This window comes from Falco biarmicus, chromosome 11, assembly GCF_023638135.1.
Source record: "Falco biarmicus isolate bFalBia1 chromosome 11, bFalBia1.pri, whole genome shotgun sequence".
In the NCBI taxonomy this organism is placed as follows: Eukaryota; Metazoa; Chordata; class Aves; order Falconiformes; family Falconidae; genus Falco; species Falco biarmicus.
The window spans coordinates 14,668,953-14,694,130 of NC_079298.1; the positions used below are offsets into that span (position 1 = coordinate 14,668,953).

At 41.1% G+C, this 25,178-nt stretch overlaps 1 protein-coding gene across 5 annotated transcripts in view; it reads right to left on the bottom strand.

Moving 5' to 3' along the window:
* Window positions 1-25,178, bottom strand: part of ST3GAL3 (ST3 beta-galactoside alpha-2,3-sialyltransferase 3) — a 184,114-nt gene that overhangs the window by 92,484 nt on the left and 66,452 nt on the right. For all 5 annotated transcript variants that reach the window (XM_056355883.1, XM_056355881.1, XM_056355886.1 and 2 more), the window contains one exon: window positions 23,457-23,549. In XM_056355883.1, coding sequence (XP_056211858.1) covers window positions 23,457-23,549 — 93 coding nt within the window. The remainder of the gene's footprint in view (window positions 1-23,456; window positions 23,550-25,178) is intronic.

The window sequence follows — 25,178 nt, forward strand, 5'->3', positions numbered from 1 at the left end:
GTCCTGCAGCTGTCAAAGAGTTGGCATGCGAACAAGTCAGGCACAGGAAGAAGAGAAGTGCTACTGCAACCCTGGCCAACTGCGCAATTTCAGAGTCTCGACATGACAGCACGAAAGTAGGTGACCACAGAGATACTCTCCCATTCCACCTTCCCTACACCTTTGCCTTGGACGTTCACACGTCACCTCTACTAACCTGCAGGAAGCACAGCAGTATGTACGCTTGCATCCAGCAAGTGACTTAAGATCCAGTCTTGTGTAGGAAGCGTTGACGAATTACCTCTGGTAGACACTGAAATCACTCAACCAATTAAGCAAGATTAGATTAGCTAGTGCGTTTGGAAAAATACTATGAATAAGGTGCGTGCAGCTGCACATGTTTTTACTCAATCACATGACAGTAGGACATGTATTACTTCAAGCATCAAGGCTACACTGAATCAGATAAGCAATCCCACCTAAAACAAACAGCTGCCACATATTCCCACAAAAGAAAAATAACTTTGTACTCAGCCAGTGGAATAAACTGACCAGAAATACAGTTTCTACCCATCTGTGATCAGCTTCAGAATCAATGCCTTACAGAGCAAGAATTCGTATTCTTACTTTTTTAAAAAAATCTACTGTTACTGTAGCTGTTTTATTACTTGTATTAGTACATGATGACACATCTTTTATTCAGATCCTGTCTCCGTAAAGTCTACAAGCTTAAACCAGTTTGAAACATGGTCTGTCTCCATTTAATTGAGAGCCAAGAAGGGTTAATATTAATGCAATTTACTACTTTTCTGCCATTCACTAAATTGCCCACACCTATGGCGTTCTCTCTGCAAATAAACACATCACATTTTCACTCATACAGAACGCATCTTTCCTAGAGAGACAGGCTACGAGTTTATTTTGGACTAGATTGGAAAGCAGGTCAGAAGGAGGTATGCAGACATGCAGGTCTTCTCTACCACTGCCTCTTCTTAGCAAGGAGTTAAAGAGGAAGAGCAGAGGACCAAGGTCTGAGCTCCATGGGCCTCCTTCTAGAGGACGCTTGGTAGAGCTGGGTGTGAGAGAGTTTCTGAAGGACCTGTGGAGGAGTGCTCCAGTGAGGGAACAAGAGAGGGGACAAATAAGTAAGGGAAAAACAACATTTTGAGAAGAACCAGCTTGACTGTGGTAAAGGCTGTTGGCTGGAAAACCTAAAAGGCAACCAGTTTTAAGCAATCACTTGTCACGCTGCTTCTTCCACCCCCTCCTGTAAAGTCACATCACATCAGCTCATCTCCAGCAGCTGCCTGAAACACTGCCTACACACCACAATTCCTGGGGATCTGCTGATATTCACCAAAGCACTACTGCATCAAGGCAGCTCCTGCTGTACCGCACCCGAGTGGCACTGAATGTCATGCCAGAATTTGCTCTTCCAGGTAGGGAAAAGGCAAGAGAAGCTTAGGACACAGGGAATGAGCACCACAGCTGGGAAAAGTGGAAGGTACTGGAAAAGGGCAGTGGGGAAAACACGCTTATGGTGTTTAGAAGTATGGGATAAGGATGCTGGTCTGTGCAGGTCAGGGTATACGACAGGGCAGAACACAGAGCTGCCAGAGTATGGTACAGTGACAAGTGAGGCTGGACACTGGTTTGTGATCTGAAGAACTAAGAAGACACAACAAGGAAATGGTAAATGCAGTATTATGCGGACCACAGGACAGGATATCTGGTGACTAGGACTACAGAATTCTCTTTTTAAAAACCATTATTTCAGAGTTGCACCTCTAAATTCAGCTTGGAACCCATCCGAGATCAGTCTTTGCAGCTTAGCAGTGAAGAAGTCAAAGACTCTGCCTACAAAGAAGCCACCAGAACCTCTGTCTAGAAGTTTCCAGGGGCCTTCGAAAGCTGTAAGCAATACTGGAAGCACCCTAGGATGGAACTGGAGAAGAGGAGCTTGCGGACATGAATGAAGTATTATCCCTGAGCACAGAGATGAAGAGAGGAGGGCAACCACCAGGGCAATAGGATAACAGACAAGTATTCTCTGAGGTGGAGAGGTAAACTTCAGATCCTGAAGTATTGTAAGGGAAGAGACAAGCAAGCAGAAGAGCAGAAATTTCTGGAAAAGACCTGTCAAGGAATGAGAAAAAAATTGAGGAAAAGGAAAAGAAAGCAAGTTGGGGAACGAGAAGGCAAAAACGTTGTGCTGCGTATCGTCATTCTCTCTCATTTGGAATGGGGAGCAGTGAGACTATGGGCAACAAATAACTGAAAAGGACTCAAGGGCAGGTCACAAACAACAAGGCATTTATCTCTGTGGCCACAGCAGGTAGTCAGAACCATTTCACCATAAGGAGTACAAAACCAAAGGAAGGGAGAATCCATTTTTAACACAGGACAGGTCAGACTGGTCCCAGATTTCTGGCAGGGTAAGAACAGGAGTACACTGTGGGTTGAGTCAGCTGGAAGACAAGAGAGGCAAACAAGTAAGTAGCCAGTAAAAAGAGGACAGGGAGAACAAAACACTTGTCAGTGGAGGAAAAGAAACTGATATAAGGTAATATAAGGAAAGCAAATGAGTTGTCATAAGTCATGCAACGGGTCACAGAAAAAAAATGAGAAAATGGGCAATGAATTGTGAGATTTGTGCCACTATGTATGCAGTAAAACTTCAAATACGTTCACATTGCATGATTTTCAGTTATAGGAGTTGTGCTGGTCTGTGTCACACCATGGTCATCTAAACGTTTACAAGTCTATTTTTAACATTCCTTTTAAAGAGTTTTCCTGGTAAGCAAGTTTATTATGTTGTGGTTTCTCAAGTCCCTTTACAAGTTTAGGTAATACATTTGCTCCTTCCGTTCCTACAGCCGAAAGTCTGATTTTAATGAGAGATTCCACATTTTGGTTAGCAGCTCAGTCCTTACATTCTTAAGCCTCTTCAAAATTCCTAGATGTACAGAGTCCAGCACAGGTGATTTAGCACTCATTAGTTTAGCTGTGAGAGGGACCGGAGACACTGCTTCAGAGAGATGTTACTGTTCTGAAGCTGGTTCCCAAGCATATGGGGCTGGAAAGCAAAAAGGTAGGAGGGCAGATTTACAAACTCACACCACTGAGGAGAGCTAAGGCTTGAATCAGTTACAGTCTACCCTCCGCCTCCTTCCTGTCTGTACAAGATGTCTCTATTTAACTTTCAAAAAATACTTGCTGCAGGAGCATGAAGAAGAATAAGCCCTCCAACTAGTTTTACTGATAGCTCCCGTGGTACTCTAACTCTTGATCAGTGGGGATTTTTTTAATCCTTATTAGCAAGGATGTAACCAAAGGAAGAAAGATAACCCAAGGATGAATGAGACCTTTATTCAAGGTATCTCTGAGAAGGAGCAGAGACTAAGACAAGCAAAGATGAGGGTCCTGGTGGACAAGTTCAACGCGAGCCATCATTGCTCCCTCGCAGCAAAGGTGGCCAACAGCATCCCGGGCTGCACTGGGCAGAGGGCTGCCAGCACGGTGAGGGAGGGGAGCCTGCACCAATGCTCAGCACTGGGGAGGCGCTGCTGGAGGGCTGGGTCCTATCCTGGGCTCCCCACTGCAAGAGAGAGATGGACATGTTGGAGTAAGTCCAATGAACCAAGAAGGTTAAGGGACTGGAACATCTGCCATACGAGGGGAAAGTGATTGCTGGGATTGTTTAGCCTTGAGCAGAGAAGACTCAGGCAGCTCCTACCAATGTGCATAAATACCTGATGGGGGCAGTCTGGGCAGAAAGACTTCTTTTCAGTGGTGCCCAAAGTACCAGGCAAGAGGAAAAACTGAAACACAAGAAATTCCATTCAAAATAAAAACAACTTTTATTGCAAAGGTGGTCAAGCATGGGAACAGGTTGCAGGGTCCCCAAGGTGACCCTGCTTTGAGCAGGGGGGTTGGACTAGACCAGCTCCAGAGGTCCCTGCCCACCCCACCTGGTTCGTGATTCCATGACCCTTCTCACCACGAAGCAAGGAACACTGAAGTTGCGTAAGCTCAATTCCTATGCAGGTGAAATCTCAGAAACAAGGGTCTGCTAAAACTCCATTTTATACAAATGATGTAACTCTTGCTGATCTCAATCAGCCTAATCAAGTGCTAAGATTACAAAATGGAAAAAAGGGCATTTAATTTGCTCAATACCAGTAGCCATTCTGCTGATCCAATGCTTAGTCAGAGAGAGCTTGTGAAAACTGGACTAATGCATGACTGCAGGATCTCATCCTCTGGAAATCACAGCTTAAATTTGCCATTCAACAAACCTGGAAATCTGTAGCTTTAATGCCATCCCGGTGCATATGGGTACATTTACCTGGCATAAAATACCCAAGGAAAATTTGACCAATCGAGGAGCATGTTCAAGTGTAAATCCCTAGACTCCTACTCCAAACTGAGAGTGCCCATGCAAATCTGATGACCCCTGCAGAACAGATATAAAGAAAGCAATGAACTACTCCTTTCAGTTGATGCTGAAGAAGAGAAATTAATTAACCAAAATGGGGAAGTGTGAGTCTCAGTATTTACAGTTTAGTCAAAAGTCTCCTGAATGCCCAGTGTCTATCCACACCATTTAACACCTCTGCAGTTTAAGTGAAGCAGTAGGACTGATAAATAAGTTAACATCAGAGCTCTGTGACACAGTGGGGAACTGTGTCGGGAGACTCAGGACTATCATACAGCCAGCAGTGCTGCTGCAGGCAAGGACGAAAGGACAGTGACAGAGCAGAGATTAAAAGAACAAGAAAGCCCAGCACGTCCGGCAAGTGTGCACATTATGGATTACTGCAAAATGTTAAGTTGTATTGTAAAGGAAATGGATAGTAAAAGAGACAACTACTCCTCTCTGACGTTTTGATGATTTTTTTAAGCTACTTTTCAGCATAGTCCTCTGACAAACTACAGAAACTGTGCAACTTATAAACCAATATAACCAGAAACTTACACAACTAAGTGTAAATAGGGAAGCTGCTTCACTTTTGTCCTCAAGTCAAATTAATAATGCAACAATCTGTTGATTTCTCTATCAGTCATAGCTCCCAATAACCTTCTGAAACATGGAGCGATTAGCAGAGAGGTCAGAAATTTGTAAATGATGCAGCTCAGACACGTGATCTCATTTCATAATTTGTACCCAAGAACCATCTCGGCCAGCACAAAGCAGGACGTTTCCTGAATCCAAACACACCACGGGAGCAGTCAGGACTTCAGTTTATTTGATCTGAGGTTTCATTTCTACATCACTTCAGCATCAAGCCACATGATCTGACAAAGGTATTAAGCAAGAGACTGGAAAAAAAGAAATAGCAGTCAGCACTTGGGTTACACTGGCAGCTAGATGGCAGGTTTTATTCTCCAGAAGTACTATCAAAACCTGAGTCCAAAAAGGTCTTGGAGGTCAGAGCCTCCCAGGCATGAAAGAGCCTGTGGACATCCAAAAAGTGTGCAGCTCACTTAGGACTGTAACAATCCCAGGCAGAATCCTTCTGATGAAGCTAAGTTTCCCAACTACACGAACACATTTCAGTGATTTAGCAAAGGCTGTCAAACCCACAAACCGCTGCTGCTTCTATAATTCGCAGGGCACGGAACTACCCTTCATCTGGAGATTCATCCCTGACCAGCAGCCATCCTAGAGCTTCGTCTGGAAGCACCTGAGTCTGCTTAGCCCTTACTTCATTACCTTTCTTATCCAAATGAAAGAGAAAGAAAAGCCGAAGTTAATCCTCTGCCTGCTTGTGAAGTAGGCACCAAGCCTGTTACAATTAATTCCTAAGCCATCTATTTTCTCTTGAATAGTCCTACGACAAGACTGACTCAGAAGTTATTTTGATAAGTTTTATCCGAACAGTTCAATCATTACCCCATTACATCATTTGAAGGGATGGGCCGCATGAAGGATGCCTTTCCACCTCTGTGTGAAATTTTGTGCTTTAGTAACTTTCAGTGATTGAGGTCAACACTTTCAAGGTAAGACACCCAGAGTTCAGTTTTCTATATCAATTTAAGTAAAGTAAGTCTAAAAAGCTTCGGCCAAATTTCAGAGGTATTGAATGCATTCAAGCTCTCACAGCTCTGTAGCTCATACAGCTAAAAAAAAAAATCAGACTTTAAGGTACATAAATCATGGATATAGACTAAACTTCAGAAACGTTGGTTTAAAGTCAAAGATTTGAAACTGATCACAAGAGAAACCAGAGCCAGCTCGTGAAAATACTTTCTACGCATTTTTTCTTAGCACATTTATGCCACTGCAATATAAAGCATCACACACACAGCAAAGAATTATTGCTATAAGGCTTCATTTGGCCCATTCTTCTCTCTCTTTTAAAATAAATTTTAAAAACTAACATTAATATTACATTGCAGTGGGGGATCCATGCCCACAAATGCCCCCCTTATGAAGCATAATCCATAATGGATGAGCTTTTAACAAGCACCTGAGGCATTGTGGAAATGTCACCAGAAGTACTAATGGACTATTAAATGTCTGCCATGAAATATACGGACTGCTTCCACGTAGCTGTGCTAATGCTTATTTACATACGTAATTCCTAGTGCTTGCAAGAACATGACACACGCACTTTGAATATTGCTCTGGTTCCTCCACTGGTTTCCTTCCATCTGTAACTACTTTTTACAGCACTTGCAGAAGATGTGCTTCTTTAGAAAGAAATCTATACTTTTCTGTGGCATGGGTCCCAGCAGGCAGAGCTCTTATGCTTGTAATTGGATTATTCTAGCTTCTCCTTCAGTCTTCCAGATACCAAGCTACAGGCATAACTACTGGGCTTTTTTTTTTTTTGCTTGTTTTTCTTTTTTTTTTTATACACTCTCAACTGTAGGCAAACCAAGACAGTAAATTCAGAGTTGCATCAACTAAGCTCAGATGCTACAAACAAGCACTGCAGAGAACACTGACAAACCACACTAAATTAGCACCTTATAAGAATTCCCATTATTACTCTTTTAATTTCCCACCCAGTTCCAAACTAGAGGACTAAAACACTATGGTTAACCAACACAGGCGAGAAGAAAGTCTCTTCGTTATCCCTGTGGCCAAAATGCTTTGCCAGTTGTCTGCACACTGAACAACAACAAAGACAGACCCTCTCTTCCCTCCTCATCAACATAATTCAGAGCATCTGTAAATGAAAATTCCAAGAAGAAACAGCAAAGGCAGCAAAAGGATTCGACATTTAGAAATCTCCCACGAGACTGATCTTTAACATTCATCGCCTCCATTACGTTAGTAATACAGTCACTTTACAGTGATTTCCATCATCGTGCATTTCTGTCATTTATTAATAAAATGTGGTTTTACTCTTCTGCAATGCATAGAGCTGTCCTTCACGATAGTCACAATGCATTAGATTGACTCCACCTTCCTCCAATTAATAAAACGATGGATGCTGTAACCCACCCTTGCAGTCAGAGACCTTACAGCACATCCACACTGCATAACACAACATTGTGCCATGACCTCAAGCTACTGCTGAGCCAACCTGCCATGCATGCACAGCAGCACACGGCGCTCAGGTAAGAGTGTGGTCCCAAAAGCAGTAGGGCCATCTCAGAGAGAATAAAGCTACCCACGAGACCCATAGGCTCTGGCTCAAGAGCCACAGGTAAGCTCCTCCTTCCAAAGACAGGTTCATCTACACCATTTTACACCTAGTGTATGCACTACATAACATGCCGCTCAGACTTACCACATTGACACTCGCCGGGTAGTTTGTGGCAACATCTGGCGGACAAGGAGTAAGCAATTCAAATAGAGTTTCCTTTCCTTCTGCCAGACATATGAGCTTTTTTCTGCTTCATCTTGGTTTTCTCCCTAGGCTCGGGTACCAGATCCAAAGTCTAAATAATTCTAAGTATTTTACAGGAAAGTATCATTTAATAATTTATTTTTGCAATTAAATCCACTATAGACTTGCAAATACCTTGTATGAGCTGTCAGTGTTCCCAGATTTGCTTGGAAAGATAAAAAGATTTTATGTTTAAATCAGCCCACAGTTAAGTGGCTGGCAGTAACTGTCCACAGAGTCCTGCAGAGGCCAGTGAGCCTGAATTTAATAGAGTGGGAAAGAGGGAGTTAGCAAAAGGAGGCAGAACTTGTCACTGAAAGTATGACAAATGAGGAGGATGAAGTTAGCAGCAGTTTTACAACAGACTAAAAGAAGCAATACAAGCGTAAACAAGAGGAGAAAGTAGCACATTACTGGAATACTACTAAAAAGAGAAAGTCCCAGCTCAGGGCTCAGCTATGGGAAGAGGAGGCAGTTTGATGTTTTTTGTAGATCAGTTTTGGAGCAGAATCCCATGGGTTATGCCTCTACATGGGTATACTATTTGGGTTACATTTAGCAGTTGGGTCTTGTTATTCAGCAACACATGCAGGGCTTGCTGATTCACACAAGCCAACCCAGAACACGAAGTGTTTGGGTTCTCTTTTCCTGTTAAAGTCTTTGTTATTTACTGCCTGCGAGATTGCACTGAAGTTCCAGCCAAAACTCATTTCTGCTGTTTCCAATGTACATTCCAAACACAAAAAACATGGCACCACATCAAATGTTAAAGTAAGATTGTTATCATCCAGCTGCCAAACAGTTCCTACAGGTTCAGAGGCAGAGAGTAATAGAAATCACGAACAGTCGTTCACCAGAATGAGCTGACATGTGTTTTCACACTTGTAGTATCACACTATATCATCACAACTTAGTGGGAGACATGGTGGTCTACAGGACAAATAGAGGATTTTACCATGGAAGGAACCAGATAGATGAGGCAGTGGCCCATGACCCCCCGGCTACCCAGGGAGGAGAGTGTGCAGAACTGCAGAACAGGCAGAAAGACTCGGCACAGAAAAGGCAGAATAATCTTTTGCTAGCAGAATAATCCAGTGGCCTCCAAGAACGTTACTCACAACATTAGTTAATCACGGCAGAGCCTGAGGACCAAAGCTGAGGTCCTATTGTGCTATGCAGCATAAAACCACTGACCAGCCCTTGCAAAAATATCTGTCATCCATTTAGGCAGATAAGGGAAAGGCAACACAAATCTCACAAGCAGAGGGAACTACACAACAGCGGTAGTTGTTTTAGCTCCAGAATTTGAGAAACAGGTTTAGGTCAAATAGTATGAAGAAACCAAGGCAATACTACAAGGATAATTTTAATGAAATACTGTAAATTAAGAAAACCTGGGAAGTTCTAAGGCAGCTAGAGGCAATAAAGACAGGAAGGCCTTGGAATACAGATGTAAATGAGTCAGTTCAGTAATCTGGCAAATTTAAGGAAGTTCAGATTGAAAAGCTGAAAAGAGTTCCACAGTCTAACCACCTTCAGGATTTGTTTGAATTTCTTGTATCTATTTAGCTGTTGCAGCTCTTTAAACTTTCCTAAACCCAAGGTGACCTTTAAAAAAAAAACCCAACAAAAAAAAAAAAAACCCTGAAAAATTTGCCAGCACATACAAACATATTCTAAAACATGCTGTCCGGAACAAACAGTCTTCAGAACAGGGTACCAAATAGCCTCTATAATAAACCACGAGCAATTAGTCTGCTGGAAAACAGATTAGCTCATTCATTTCAGCAGAGTAAAGGTGGCTGCCATGCTCCAGGGGTGATGTGAACTGTGGGGTCTTTTCCTGAGCGATCCTTACTGGAAGCCCACCAGTTTGTACCTGTCAGAGGGAACTGAGAGAGTTCGGGGCCTGGGATGCAAAGCTTTGCACTGGCTGGCTACAAATCACCGAAGTACTCCCCCACCAGCCCTCGTGCTCCCTTAAAACACCCCAGAAAGCCAGAACCCTCTGGTCCACCAGCACATGCTCTCTCAGTCTTATCTAGTGCCTCCCAGTCTGCCTGTCCCATCCCATTCCTCCTTGCTTCCTAAAACTAGAGAATTTGTAAAGTGAAAAATCTATCAAACCTCACATAAAGTCAGGGTTTTAGATACAAAGGTAGAAATATAGAACGCACACAATGAACAAACACAAAACATAACTACATCTCACAACTTAATCCTCTCCCGGCTCTTTTCACCACCACTCTCCTCTGAAATGGCTGTACTCACATTTAAACATGAAAGCCACATACCCACAATTTGGTTACATCACCTTCTAATACACTTAGTCCTGCTATCTTCAAGTTCTAGTGAGTTCAAGACTGGAAGTGACTTTCTACTTTTTTAGGCCCTCTTACCTTGTTTTCAACTTAAGGTTTGAGTAGGCACGTGCCATCTAGAACCAGCTGTTTCAAAATGGGATAGCTGGAGATCCAAAACTCCCCAAAAAAGTTGAGAAGACAGACCTGCCTCAGGTTCTCATCTGTACCACCACTGTGCTTTGGGGAGCCTACAGGCAGCTAAGCTCAGCTAGGAAGCACTACGACTAGAACATACACATACCATAAATGCTTCCCGATACAGGATTTATGACGTGTTGTAGAAGACTTAAAAGTGCTGTGAGCAACAAAGGTTACTATTTTATTTGTTAAAAAAGTAAACAGAAATGTAACCCAAGAGGGGTAAAGGAGGGCCACGTCCCACGCAATCTGTGTGCTCCATCCACCTGAAAAGGCAGAAGGAGCCAAGAGGAGTGCTCTGAGGACAAACTCAAGGGGAGAGGGAGGGAAGCAAATATCTTGCATGGGACAGAAACCAGCCCAAGGCAGTGGCATGGAGCAAACCCTGGAAGGTGGAGACACGGAGCAAGCACCTCCCTCCCTAGGACAGCTGTGAAAAGCAGCATTATGGAGTCAGGGTACTGTAGAGTTGACACTTGGCTTCCACAGTCAAGACAAACCTCCAAAATCTTCTAGCAGCTGATGAAATGAAGACATCAATGCCAGGTATATTCAGAAGTTTGCATCTGGTTAATTTTATGCTTATGGTTTGTAGCTATTGCCAAGCTACTGATCAAGAATTTAAACTGCGATTTCCTAGAGAAATTAGGTTGGTTTTCGGTTTGTCTGGGTTTTTTTTTAATTTTGTTTAGTGGCCTGACAAGCAGAAGGTGCATTGTAATCTACAAAAAATCCCAAAACAGGAATGGAAATGTAGCAGACAAACCCTCTCAACACCAGCAAACTGGGACAAGTTTGGAAACCTCTGCTCTTGCGTGTCTAACTCTTTAGGCAGGCTGACATGCCGGGTCTTTGGTATTAGGAAGAAAACTCAGCAGCAGCTGAAAGCCAGAGCCATGCTAAAAACATAACTTTCAGAAGTGAGAGATTCCCACAACTCTAGGAAAACCTTAACTGCCCCAATACTTAACACTGATTTTTCCACTTATTTTTTTTTACTCCTTAACAGCTGCAGAGCGGTCACTGCAAACAAGCTGTTGAAGACTCTTCCTAGGCCAGATGTCTTGGATACTTATGGGTCCTCTCCTCTACAAGGGCAGAGGGGCTTGTCAGTGATGGCTGCTTCACACTCTCCAGACACTGGCAACTCAGATCATTACTCAGTTTATCAACTGCAGGCAACAATGCCTTGTGCACTTCCAGACAGGCCAGACAACTTTGTTAAAAAAAGTTACATCAAGTAATAATTTGTTTGCAGGAACTTTTTCCTCTTCCAGTTCCTCTCACGCTTCTTACCTCCTCTGCCTTTTACTGGTGTTCTTGCATCTTGCACAATTTCTTTAGATAAACTAAAGACGGGATTATCTCAGAATAAACTGCCCTCCTAGTATCACTTTATTTGAATTACTGGATCTTCTAACTTTATCATATAACAACATTCAAATATTTTGAGATCTTAACTGAATAAAGACAGTTCTGTCAGTGAAAATATTTACAGTAGTCTCACTAATTGCGACTGATTTCAGCTTCCTCAATCTCATTATGGTAAACTGGGCACTGCTGTGAAAGGGAAACAAATAGGAGATGAATGAAAACAAACATGCAGAAACACAAACAACTGCTTAGAGTGACATTAATCATTACCAAAAATCTGTCAAAAACATCCTTCTAACTGGCATCTGTCAAAACATCTCAGCAGTTCATCATCACACAGCCACCGCTCAGATAGAGTCTGAATGTGCAACAGCCAGCACTGCAAATCTCACACAGCTCTAAACTTCTAAGTGAATTATTCTGTATCTCAGAGCACTCCAGACATGGCTTGTTTCACAGCATTTCTCTCCTCTTCCTCCTGGCCAGCCTGAAACCATCACTGTTCCCTCCTCCTCAGAGGGTGCAATGTCTGGCATCTAATTACACAGAATGAACTGCTGCTTCCCCTCTGTGGTGTCTGTCCAACAACCCACATGAGATGGCAAAACACTGGAAATCAAGTCCTATTAATATGAAGAGAAAAAACCCACCCTATTAGCCCTATTTCCTGTCTGGATATGGTTTAAGAGTCCCCCAGCTATAGCAAACCCTAATAGTGCAATACTGAAGAATGAAGAACCTGCTTCTCAGGAGACAGAGAAGATCAGCACTTCAAACCCACACCCAGCATGAGCAGCAGGTGCCAGACCTGGGAGAAGCGAAGCAGAATGGTTCCTCCTTTCCTCCCAGAAAATATGAGACGACTACTTTCCTGCTAAAATACTTTCCTTACTGAGCACAGGTGGAACATTTTGCTGGCTGAGTGCGACAGATGATCTGCCAGGACACCATGGCAGTGGCAAGGGCAACTACTTCTTTACAGATGTGTCTACTCAGCCAAGTTTCTTTACCCTTGACAGATGAGGAAACCCCTATGTGAAATGAGCAGTCACAGAGCAGAAGTAAACAAGCCTAGTGTTTATAAACTGTTCAGTATCCTGTTGTTCCAGAAATAGTTATTATTACCCAGGAGATCAGATTTGTCCAAAGGAAAAGAAATGCTTGGTACATATGCTGACTAAAATCCCCAACAAGGGAAAAAAACAGAGAAAGTTTGTGGTTTTCTTATTTTAGTTTTCTTTGCTTAAACCAGGACCTGTAAGCATGCTTTGCCTCCTTCAAATTCTGGACATCCTTTCTCAACTGTTCCAAGAGCAGCAGGAACAAGTCCAGTGACGACAGACTACACATTGGCCTGTTTAATCAGAGCCTTGGGATCGGCATCTTCCTCTGCAGATGCCTGAACTCCACAGACACTGATTAAGAAACAAAGCGAAAGCAAAAAAATGCTGGCCCCACTGGCCCTAAGGAGTTGCCTGTTTTGCCACAGGTTACGTTAAGACTGCTGTAGCTTTAAATACCTACCCATCTATCAGGTTACACGTTTACAAACAAATTCTTAAAATATAAACAAAACCTGCAGAACAGATATACGCTGTGCTACTTATCCCTAATTCACCGCCTGGTGAAGCATCTGGTATAGCTCTGAATATCCCTGGGACCGTTCCAGAGTTGGCGTTTTCTCTCCAAAATGGAGCTGGAGACTCTCCCACCGCAACAGCTGCTGTGCTGTGGCCTTGCTCATGCTGCGGGTTCAGGGCCAGCCGTGCCCGGCCAACCCAGAACAGCACATCACGGACCCCAATGATGGCTGCAGGGACAGGGAAAGCCATCATGTCCCAAACAGCTTTCCCTTGCTTGTCATTGTTAGGTGAGCTAACACTATTTCACCTTTCCTGAAGCATTCGTGGGAACTGTTTATATTTGGAACAGCTCATCCATGGGCCAGTTTTCACTCTCAGTGTAAACCTTCTGTAATAAAAAAAAGACCCAAGGCCAGAAATAAACACTTCTGGTGGCTAAAACAGCATCACTTTCCATTAAAGACAGCAGAGGTTCCCTAAGAGCATCAGCCCCTAAGTAAATTTAGTAAGTTATTTAGGAGGGCAATAAGTAAAGCATTATGGGATTGTGCACTGGTTTATTTATATATTCTTCTGGATTCAGGTTCTTTGCGACCCCACGGAAGGTTACAGATAATCTGTTTCATTCCCAGATAAATCAGTTCGTTTCTCAGGAATATCTTTATCACACTGGCATCACTTTCAGCACTGCAATTCTGTATCTGTTCCTAGGTATGCCCTGGTATAAACATGAACCTGCTGGTAAACAGATTAGAAACATGCTAAAATTGGTGTGAAACAAGTATCAATTTAGAAAGGGGAAACCACATAAATCTCTAAATCTTTTTTTCCCCTTCTTTTTTCCAAGAACAGTACGATAGATGTTACCTGAACTGTACACAATTCTGAAGCTTACATCAGTTGTTTAAGCTTGGAAGAAAAACAAATTATCATGGCAGATGCCATGATTTTCAGGAAAATCACAACAAAACACTTATGAGACTCAGACACAGTTTTTCTGGTTTGTAAGCTGGACAGTGGAGTAACCTGTAAAGCAGTAAACCCTGACTTGCACACAGAAAAGTTCCTGTGCAAGTAAATCAATGACTCAAAATTGCTTCAGGAGAGAAAAAGACGTGATTGTTCTTAAAGGTGCGGCAGATGACACAAAAAGGAAGCAACTTTTTTCTGAATGTGTAAATCTTCCGAATTTCGCAAAATAGAAGCAGAATTAAAAAACCAAGGTGAGTAATATGAGTGAAGTATGCCATCCCCCCACAGTCAGCTTCACTGCAGTACGTGGTAATGCTCTTACCTTGGTTTCCAGCATTTCACGTGATTTGGGTTGGGTTGAACCAGTGAACAAGTGTCCTTGGGAAATTACAGGAACTTCACCAAGCTACTTTCATCCCTGACACTATCAAAACAGCTACAACATTTCTTCCACAGTATTTAGCAATTAATTTACGGATTTTATTTTGCTGGATAGTTAGCTCAGAATTATAGTAAAAGGTACCAAGAAAATAACTGCCAAAGGAGCTTCGGCTTCTCACACTGCACTGGACTCAGAGCTTCTACAGTATTATCTGAACAACATTCTCAAGTGACTTCTCACATTGCTACAAAGAGAATTTTCAATCTTTCCCGTTTTTACCTTCATTTGCCTAATGTAGAGTTGGAGGGTTCCCCAGACTGTTTCTAATTTGGTCTAATAATCTTGCATAAATTATCAGACTTGCTTTTCATCCATATTCTTAGCTAACGTACATTTGCTCGGTGCCAGCATTTGCATGCACTGACACTCTTGAAATTTTTCAATCATAGAACAGTGTGACAGTAAGAAAGGAGGCAGCAAAGGTAGAAGAGGAAAACAGATTGACTTGAAATCTACCCCAAGATAGGAATCTTGATGAAAAACACCAGTAGGGACTTCAGAAAGAACAATTATCCACTCTTGAACCCAATTTACAAAACTCTTGAGGGAAGCTGCACTCTTCTCTACGGCAAGTGGAAATCACCAGTGACATACACAGCCTCAGAGATACCAGGGAACTTCTTCGGGCTCTGCGCTGATGATGGGCTGCACCAATAAAGATGAACCTTCAGAGGGTCGAAGTCAGAGTTTTAATGAAAAGTGAGATACCCAAAACCACTTTCTTTGGGGAATGCAAGGAAAAGAAAAGAAGGTAAGACGTGTCTCAAAACCACAGTGATATTACATACACAGTGGAACTTTCAAGCTCACTGATATTTTTCATTCGTTTCATTTCAGGCTCACCGATATTTTCATTCACTCAAATGCATTTAGATACTCAAGCAATCTTTGCTGCAAGATTTTTCCTGAAAGTTAAACATTCTTATTGGTATAATTTTAAGAGCAGATGGGCCACAGCAACAGCCCAAACACACATGCACAATAAAATATGCTTATTTGGTGGCATGGATTAAGTTTATTGTTTCCATTACAATCATACATGCTCATACAAATATGGTTATTTATTTGTACATTTGCAAAGCTGTCCTTTTTTGTTGTTGTTGAAGTTCACAACTTAGAAATAACTGTATTATTCTGGAAAACAGAATAGTACTCCCCATTCCTACAACAGCAGTGATCTTGTTCTGAAGGAAAGCAGAAAGCCTTTCTCACAGCAGTGTCTGGGACACAGGGACCCTGACTTCAGTGGGAGCCTCGAGAAGTGTCCACTCTTTCATTGAACACAAACTGTTTTCACAGTTCAAATTAACAAAATGAACCACTTCAGTGTATTTCAAAGAGAGATGTACATTATACATATATTTAGAAGACCAAAAAAACCCCTATAATAACTAATTCAGGGTATATATACAATTTTATATATCTTAAAAAATTAAGATACTACCCACTGTACCTGAAGAGACCACAAAATATGCAGCAGATGGATCACGTTACAGTCAGGGAATAGTTTTGAATTCCCATAGCAATCCTCAGTGGCAAACTAATTATCCAGCCTATTTCTTCAGTGAGCTCTCACAAACTGCGTGAAGCTGCCATCCTTTGGCTTCCTCTGCTCTCCTTAAATAGTTAATCACAAAGGAAGCAGCCACCTGCACTGACAGTCTCTATGCACTGAGCTCATGCCCTCCCTGTCACTTCAGTACAAGCCCATGCTGGGTATGGCAGGAATTCATGAGGCACAGAGACAGCCAAATGTAAATAAAGTCAGTTTTAAGCAGAGGATTAAAAATTCTCTTTTAAAAAATGTTTTTTTCTGAATAGCTAAGCAACAAAAAAGCATGGAATGGAAAGATGCTCTTGAGTGCTTATTATAAGAGGCACAGCTTCCTGGAAGGGCACATGGAAACTAATGGGGAAATATTTGGGATGAGGGGACCACATTTTTAAATTATCCTGACCCCTGCTAACCCCCTTGCTAAAGCTCCGGTTCCATCTGAAGCCTGTCCCCCATTTGCATGTAAGAATGTATGCAACAGGTTTTTTTCTGAAGTATAAAAGCTGCATAAACCATACCTGCAAGACAGCCATGGCAAAGGAATTTTTGCCAAGCTCTGGTATCAAGGAGACAGGGGTCTACCCTGCACCCTCCAGAGACAGGCATTCTAGAGCTGTCCCAGCTACACACCACTGGCCTGTGGAAGCAAAGAAATGCACAGGAGCCTATGACCTACAATATCAAGGGGGAACTAAACATGGGGGGGAAGGGGGAGACAGAAGAATGACTTGAGAGAAAGCCACTGAAATCTCTATGGCTTGCATAAATCCATGTCATGCATTCTCTGCTGATATGAAAGCTTAAAAAATTTTGAACTTTATGTACAAAGACACAATTCAGCATGAAAATATAAACCCAGAAGAGTTTACAGGAAAGCTGTTTTTCCTGAGCAGAGGAACATGCTGCAGTATTGAAAAATAAGCACACACACACACACACACACAGAGAAGAAAACACCAATTGCTCATCAATAGAAAGTTTGCACCAGATAATAAAAAAAACAAACTAATTTTGTTTCTGAACTGATTTAAAGAAACTTATGATTCATATAAGAATATTTCTTAGTACCCATTGACTAGAAAGAGATGGTTATGATCATACCCTTGGTGCTAAAAATAGTCTTATGTATCTTAATCATAAATGTAAAATTCACCATTGAGATCACAACACCTACAGATCTGTTGCATATTGAATTTCCCCTTTCCCTTCATTCCCATGTTCTCCTACCAGACAGATTTGCAAGTCTGCAGGCTGCAGACATTGCTGCTCTATTTACCACCTCCTCTAATTTCTGGTATTAGCTGCCAACTTACAAGAGCTTGTGGTTGGAAAATTGTCAGTAGCTGAACTGTCCCAGGCTGGCATGTCAGCCACAAACCGTGGGCAGAGGTCCCCTTTCTCATTTGATAAAGAATAGGGCATAGAAAGAACTGTACACAGGCAGCATCGTTTCCACAGTAAGGCCAGACACGCAGGAGACTGCAGTGTTACCACTGCAAACACAAGTTAGTGCCTTCTACAAAAAGGTCAAAGCATTAGCTCCAGACTTGTAGGTGACCTCAGACCTACTAAAAATAGCCTAATTCACTGAACATAGTAGTCTAATTCACGGACCATTTTACGGAAGCCACTTGTCATTTTCTTTGTGCCATTCCAAAACCAGTAACCTTACTTCAGGCACTTTGAGTCATTATCTGCTGTTGGGAGATTTGCAAGAGGCAGAATCATATTGTCCTAGAAAGTGAAGAATTGGATAACTCCTTCATTTACAGTGAGCAGCAGATGCAGCCCAGCTAGCCAGCTCCTACACTGAGATGCAGGTCTGAGATCATGCATCCATTTCTCTTGGTGGGGAGCCACTGTCACGATTCAGATTACAGCATATTCTTCTGAAGCTATGCCAGTCTCCCTCTAAGGCATAATAAGTGCAAAACCCAGAACCGAACAAAACAAAAACACAGGCATGGACACAATGGATGAGACCAAACATCCATTTTGCCCAATACTTGCTGTTTGTATCCATTGCCCAATATTTCAGTAAAAAGCCTAAGAAACAGGGAATATATGAAGCTACACACTCTGCCTTCAACATCCATTTAGGTTCCAGCCTCTTGTACCTTAGGAGTTTTCCATGCCTGTTTCTGAGTACTGCAGGTCAATAGAACCTGACTGTCTGTCTCTATTTTTGTTAATCTTTTGCCCGCTATGGAAGTCATTCTCAGAAAAACGTAACTGGAAATAGCATGAAATAGCAATTCCTTTTGTTTATTTTAAACCTGGTGCATAATATTTACATTTAAAACCTCCAAATCTTGAGGTACATGATTACATCTCTCTGAATAGAGAAACAATCATCTAAACACCTTCTCCATGCCATTCAACATGTTACACGTACTTGTGAATACTTTCTGCTTGCTCTACCTCAAACTGGGAAGTCTAAGTCTATACAATCTTTCTGAGCATGGGTTTCCATGTTTTTGTTTAGTCTTTATTACCACTATATATACCTAATGCTTTTAGATCTGTTTCAAGAATTAGTTGAAGAGAATTAGGTGTGTTAGTCAAGACAGAGGCACAAGTGGGTATTTATACAGTGCCATAACATTCTTGGGCTTTCTGCACTGACCTCCCAATATGTTCACGGTCTTCTAACCATCGCTAGTCAGTAAGTCACAGAACCAACCACAGTAATTCCAAGATCTCTTTCCTGATTTGTAAGGCATAATGATGTCCACCATCAGGTACACACTGTCAGATCAATCTTCTCAACAAACACTACCTTAGGTCTGTCGGAACTGAACTTGGCCTGCTATTTTGTTGTCCCATCACTTAGCACTGTGAGATCCCTCTGATATTCTTCACAGTCAGTTTTGGGGCTTGCTACCTAGAAAAATGTGTCAGTGCTTTATTATTCATCCTCCGTTCCAGATAGTTTATGAGCACTTGGAGCAGCAGCGCTCCCAGCACACATTCTCCAGAGGACCCAGGGGTAACATCCCTGTACCGTCCAACCTTACTCTTTTCCATACGGTTTCTAACCTTTACCTTCCCAGCCACTACAGGATTATACCAGTTTAATTCCCCAAAAACCTTCAAAACACCGTTTGGTTGATTTTTTTGGTGGCTCACTTTGTTTAGGTGGTTTGGTTTGTTTTTTTTAAGAAATTCAGACATACTGTATTAAGTTTAATCCCCTTTAGCAAATGCTCACCCAATCATTCAAACGACATGAGCAGATTTACAAGGCAGGACTTCCTCCTGCAGAAGACAACCTGACCTCTCTCTATCATCGCTTTTATTCCTGTGAACAAACACAAATTTTATTCTTTTTTTATAGTTTCTACCGAAGTGCCCGATACAGAAACCAGGCTCACTATTAGTTTCCAGTTTCCCAAACGCTCCACAGGCCCCTCTTGAAAAGCCTGACACGTTTACTGCTTTTCATTCTTCCATTCCGAGGCCAATTTAAGCCATGATTATACACAACTGCGTGTAACTCGGCAACTTCACCACCGAGCTCTTCACAAAGTGAGAACTTTTCCTAACAATTCATTGTGCTGATTTGCTCCAAAACGTCAACCTTCTGTCAGCTTCCCCCAGCCGGTCCCCCAGAAAGGAAGGCTCCACGGGGAACTGTTCTACATTGAATAGCAATGCAAATAACTTCTCTACTACGACTTTACCTTCCCTTAGCTCACATGTAATATTATGATCATCTATCAGCCCATTGGGATCTCTGGCAGGCTTTCTGCTTTTGACAGTTAGACAAAAAGCTTTATTTTATGTTATTTTTTTATGTCTTTGTAAAGTTGTTCCTCAACATTTTTTTTTGTCTGCCTCATTATGGTTTATATTTAACTTGCCAAAGTTAATACTCTTTCCTATTCTCCTCATTTGGATACAACTCCTGCTTCAGAAAGATGACTTACTTCTAGGAGCCTTGTTTACTTTACTGTTTAAACCAGTCCTCATCCATTTTTGTGGCTTCCCTTCAATCTCTTATTTCCCCTCCCTCCTCGGACTATTCACCATCAAAACTGGACACAGTATTCTAGAAGTCTTGGGTTGTGGGGTTTTGGAGGGGTGGGTTGGGGGGTGGGTTTTCAATTTTAAATCAGTGCCACTCACAAAATTTCTCAACTTATGTGTGTACATATGAACCTGAAATAGGATTTCAGCTATGATATTTGTTGAGATTACACGAAGCTTTCTCTGCATCTGTTTCCAAGACAAAGGTTTTCTATCTTGAAGATATAATCTGCATTTGTTCCTCCCAGATGTCTTATTTCATATTGGATGTATTAACATATATTTTGTTGGACTGTGGCCATTTAAATCAGGCAATCCAGACTGTTCTCTAAAAGTAATCAAACCTTTATTTAGTACTCTCTAATAAGTGTATCATCTGCAGACTTGATCTAGGATTTTTTTTCCAGCTAGGTTTATTAATGAAGGCACCGAGCACTGCTGGAATGAGAACTGATCAACTGAAGACCTCATAACAATGAAAAAAAAAAAATTTAGTCTTTCCTTACCAGCAACCACATTTTGAGATTTCTCAGGGCATTGTTCTTTAATCCATCCAGCACTTGCTTATGCTTGGTGAAGTCTGAACTCACATTTTCACCATTAAAGCAGCACTTATCAAGAAGAGTTACATCCTCTGAAAAATATTTATTCTATCCCAACTATTTCCATCATATTTTGCCTATTTACATTTAAAATTGCAGTAAAAAGTCAGGAACCTTTAGAATAGAAAAACATTTATCCATTTTATTCATGCTTGAAAACAGCCAAACCAACTTTATCCAAATAATAATAAAAAACCCAACAAACCCACACATTTTATGGTGAAGACCAAGCCTGAAAAACGTCAGCCACAGAGATTATGTTTTCCTAATGACACAAACAACTGAAAACAAAAGCTATAATAAAAGAAATCATACAGCTCAAATTCTTAAATCAACAGGCAACCTAATTTCGCTTTAAGAGTTCTAAATATATTAAATTATGATACCTGGCTTGGTAATACTAACTTTGCATAGTTTGAGTATGAGAGAGGTTTCAGAAGAGAAAGAATCTTAAGTGTAGCATGGAATTCTTTGCAGAACTACTGGTCAGCCATCCTTACACCAATCCTAGGTAAAATAATGAAATGTCAGACACTGAATTTAACTAATAAAGAACTAAAGGACATCCTGGAAAAATAATGTTTGCCTTAGTAAGGTTTAGGGTTCATGTTAGAGAAGTAACTGAACATAAATCTCCAGCAAGAGGCTATCTTTAGAACTATCAATATGATTTTTCAATGTATGATCAAGACAACAACCACCTAGCTAGAGACAAGTTACTACCTCTCTGCATGGCATTAGTTCACTGCTGTCAGCTACAAGGAGGAGGTGACTGAACAGCAATCTGTAAGTAGCTCCTGAAGCAGAGAATAAATAATACTTTGGATTCTAGCAGGCAGAAACTTCCTTCTTGAAGCCAAAGTCTTATAGAAATTAAGATTAATATTTTTTCAATAATAAGTTTATCCACAGCAATAATGTAGCACATTATTACCAGATTCTCCATAAATTTAAATCTTTAAATCAAGCTAACTAGTCTGTGATCCATGATGACTTTACTGGAAGAAAGTGTGTCCTGTGTCATGAAACAAATCTGCACAAGGGACCATTAATGGTACATTTCTGGCCTTGCTAACTACTAAACAGTCTTCCTTCTTCAGTGTATATAATTTATCTCTGTAGAATCAATATGTAACAACAGCCATGCCTTGGAAAAGGCAGTTTTGTTTCAGCTGTATAAAGAAAGGAAGGCTTTAGCTGCAGACATCTTACCACAGTTAAATTACCTTGTATCCCTCTTCTGTACTATTTACATTTAATAGGTACACAGACACAGAATTAAAAGTATTCAAAGTTCTTAAAAGAGGATGGTAAGGTATCTACCTTCAGTTCTAGTATTTATGTTCTAACCAGAGTTCCAAAACTCACACAGAAGATAATATTGATAATTGTTTGTTCTACACTGGTGATGGAGAACATAGTCTCAATGCCTAGCATTTTGTTTGAAAGGCCTGGCTGTAGTATCTGCTGGTTACAAGGCAATGTCAGATCTTTGTTTTCAATTTTTCAAGTTTGCAGATACCACGTTTACCAATAAAAACAAAGAGATACACCACCTGAAGGCCATGGTCACCCACCCTAACCTCTATATGTGCAAGTCATAGAAACTCCCTCCTTAAAAGAAATAAAATATATCTTTAGAAAAGTACTAGTTACGTTAAGAAGTCCACAGCCTCTTTTGCCAAAGAGATCGCGGCACTAGAGCATGTTTTCCACATGCATTTAAAGCTTGTACAAAGGTCAGATATAACCATTCAAATTTTCCATTTGACAAACCAAATTAAGATCCTTGAGCCTCAACAGTATAAAGTTCTTGCCAATCTATCTTCTGAACTGTCTTCCAGCCATTCTACAAACTCCTTGAAATGCAGAAGCTGCATGGTGCATTAGAGAAAGCCGTTAGCCAAATTTAAAGGTAAGTTTTGCCGAGAACTATGAAATAGTACAGCAACGTTCCACCCTTTCAGAGGGAAAAAAATTCTGAAGAAACTAGTAACACTTCAGCTAACAGTAACTTCTCAACACAGTAAGATGCATAACTTGTTAATAACATGTCTTAGACTCTTTGGAAAACACTGTTGCAAAGCCTCCTGGCACCTCAAGGATGCTTTCTCAAAAAAAAAAAAAAAAAAAAAACAAAAAAAACCACCAAACCAAAAAAACCCCACAAAAAAAAACCCTGAAAAAAAGCAAACCACACACCCAAAAAACCCACACACAGTTTACTACTCCAGATAACTTAGCTGTTACTTCATGACTGGAACTTCCTAAAGACTGCATCATCTGGTACCACCTGTGAGCTTGGCCACACGTCTGTATCATGCACTAACAATACAATTTGTTTTATTATTCAACACAGACAACACTCTACCCTTTGAACAAGCTCCTAGTCAGACTGAAACCAATTAAGCCATTGCCAGTGACCACTCAAGCCCAGAATTTCAACACCAGTCTCCCTTTGAACTGATCAAGCGACAGAGCGATGAAATTTTTCAAAACAATCTGCAGATCACCCACCTTGAGGGATGAGAAATCATCAGGGGAAGAGGGGAAAAAAACCCGGTGAATTACTTACTTTGGGAAGATGAGAGTCATGAGCGCTGATGCATAACCAGGCTTGCATACTCCCTCAGAGAAATTTGCATACTTTGATGCCAATTCTGGAGGCCTGTGAAAAAAAATAAGCAGAGAGTCACGACTCTCCTGGCTATGGACTGGGTTTTGCAATCATCCAAGTCTTTTTTTTTCCTTATGGCTTTTATGAAAAACAGCTGTGAGGAATTATTGCCAACACAGACAGGTATCTATTTGTTGCAATACAGCATCACAGGAGAACAACCAACAAAGGGCAGAGTTAAAGATATCTGAATTAGCACTAAACCACTAGTTTTACTGAAAGGTTTTCATACCTAGGAAGGTAAAGCTCATGGAAGAAAAATATCAAGATTTCAACCTTTCAAAAGGAAGAAAACATAAACAGCACTTTGTTTTGGCTATAATGCTAAAGTATGATCAAAGTTAAAATTATAGAAAAGTATTATTTAGAAAATACCTTTCAAGCATTTGAAACAAACTGCTGAGCAGCAATTCTGACAGGCTACCATCAGGGGATGCATGCTTTCAGTATTTGGAACAGATGACATTGCTGCTGTTCTGTTGATCTGTATCTTAATTCAGCTTGCATAGTTATTTCGGGGCCAAATTTAGAATATTGGGGGGGGGGGGGGGGGGGGGGGGGTGTGTTCCACTTAGTTTTCATATAGAAACAAGATTAGCAACTCAAGAAAAGATACTTAAGTCCAGTACATACTTTTACCATAGATCTACCGAGTGACCTGGAAAAACCAAGCAATTCATGCCCCTATTCACCACCTGCAAAATTTTTACATTCATCCATTTCACAAAAACATTCCACAGGTTAACTCACTTGTGCTTTCAGAGTAACACTAGATACTTTATTGTCAGTCACAGAATGAGAATTATCAATATTGCTTCCAAAAAAAAGCATTTACAGTTACATGTTCAACATTCAGTGGAAGTTGCAAGTGTTAACTACTGCAGAGTTGATCAATAATACTGTATTTGCTACACCATTTTGTTAGCAGTAGGCAAGTAATGAAAGAAAGGTTTTTGCCCTACAGGTCAACAGTAGGGAGTCAAATGAAGATGAGAGTACAAATCCGCATAGTAGATCCACAAAAATAATTTTCAAGAGCCCGTTATTATCACAACCGTGCTTTCTTTTCCAGGCATCACCAACATGTACATCACCAATAACACTGAAGTAGTAAACTACTGCTAAATGTAACGAGCATGGATTCAGAGGGTTTCGACTAAGTGGATCCCTGAGCTGAAGACTAGGTCCTGGAGGGACTGTGAGCAGTGATGCAAACAGAACCCTGGCTGGCAAAATTACGTATCTGAATGAAAGTAACTCCATGCTGAAATGGTAGTAACTGTCCTTGTACTGGTCCTGGCATCACATCCTGAGAGACCACTAGCCTTGCAGGTGGGTGATCAAAAGATGGAGAGTTCATTTCACAATTAACTGTATACAGTACAAAACCTCCTAAAAATTTATAGTTCTTAAAGAAAAAAAATAAATCCCTTTTTCTGAATAAAAATCTAAACCTTCAACAGCTAGAAGAGGAAATAAACTGGAGAAAATAAAAAGTTACTATAAGTATATAATTTCTTAAGACTTTTGCGGAGGAAAAGAACCAAAAAATCTTAAGAACATTGACCCAGTTCTAATTCTGCCATGGAATTCCTGCATAGTAAAATGTTACACGTTTTG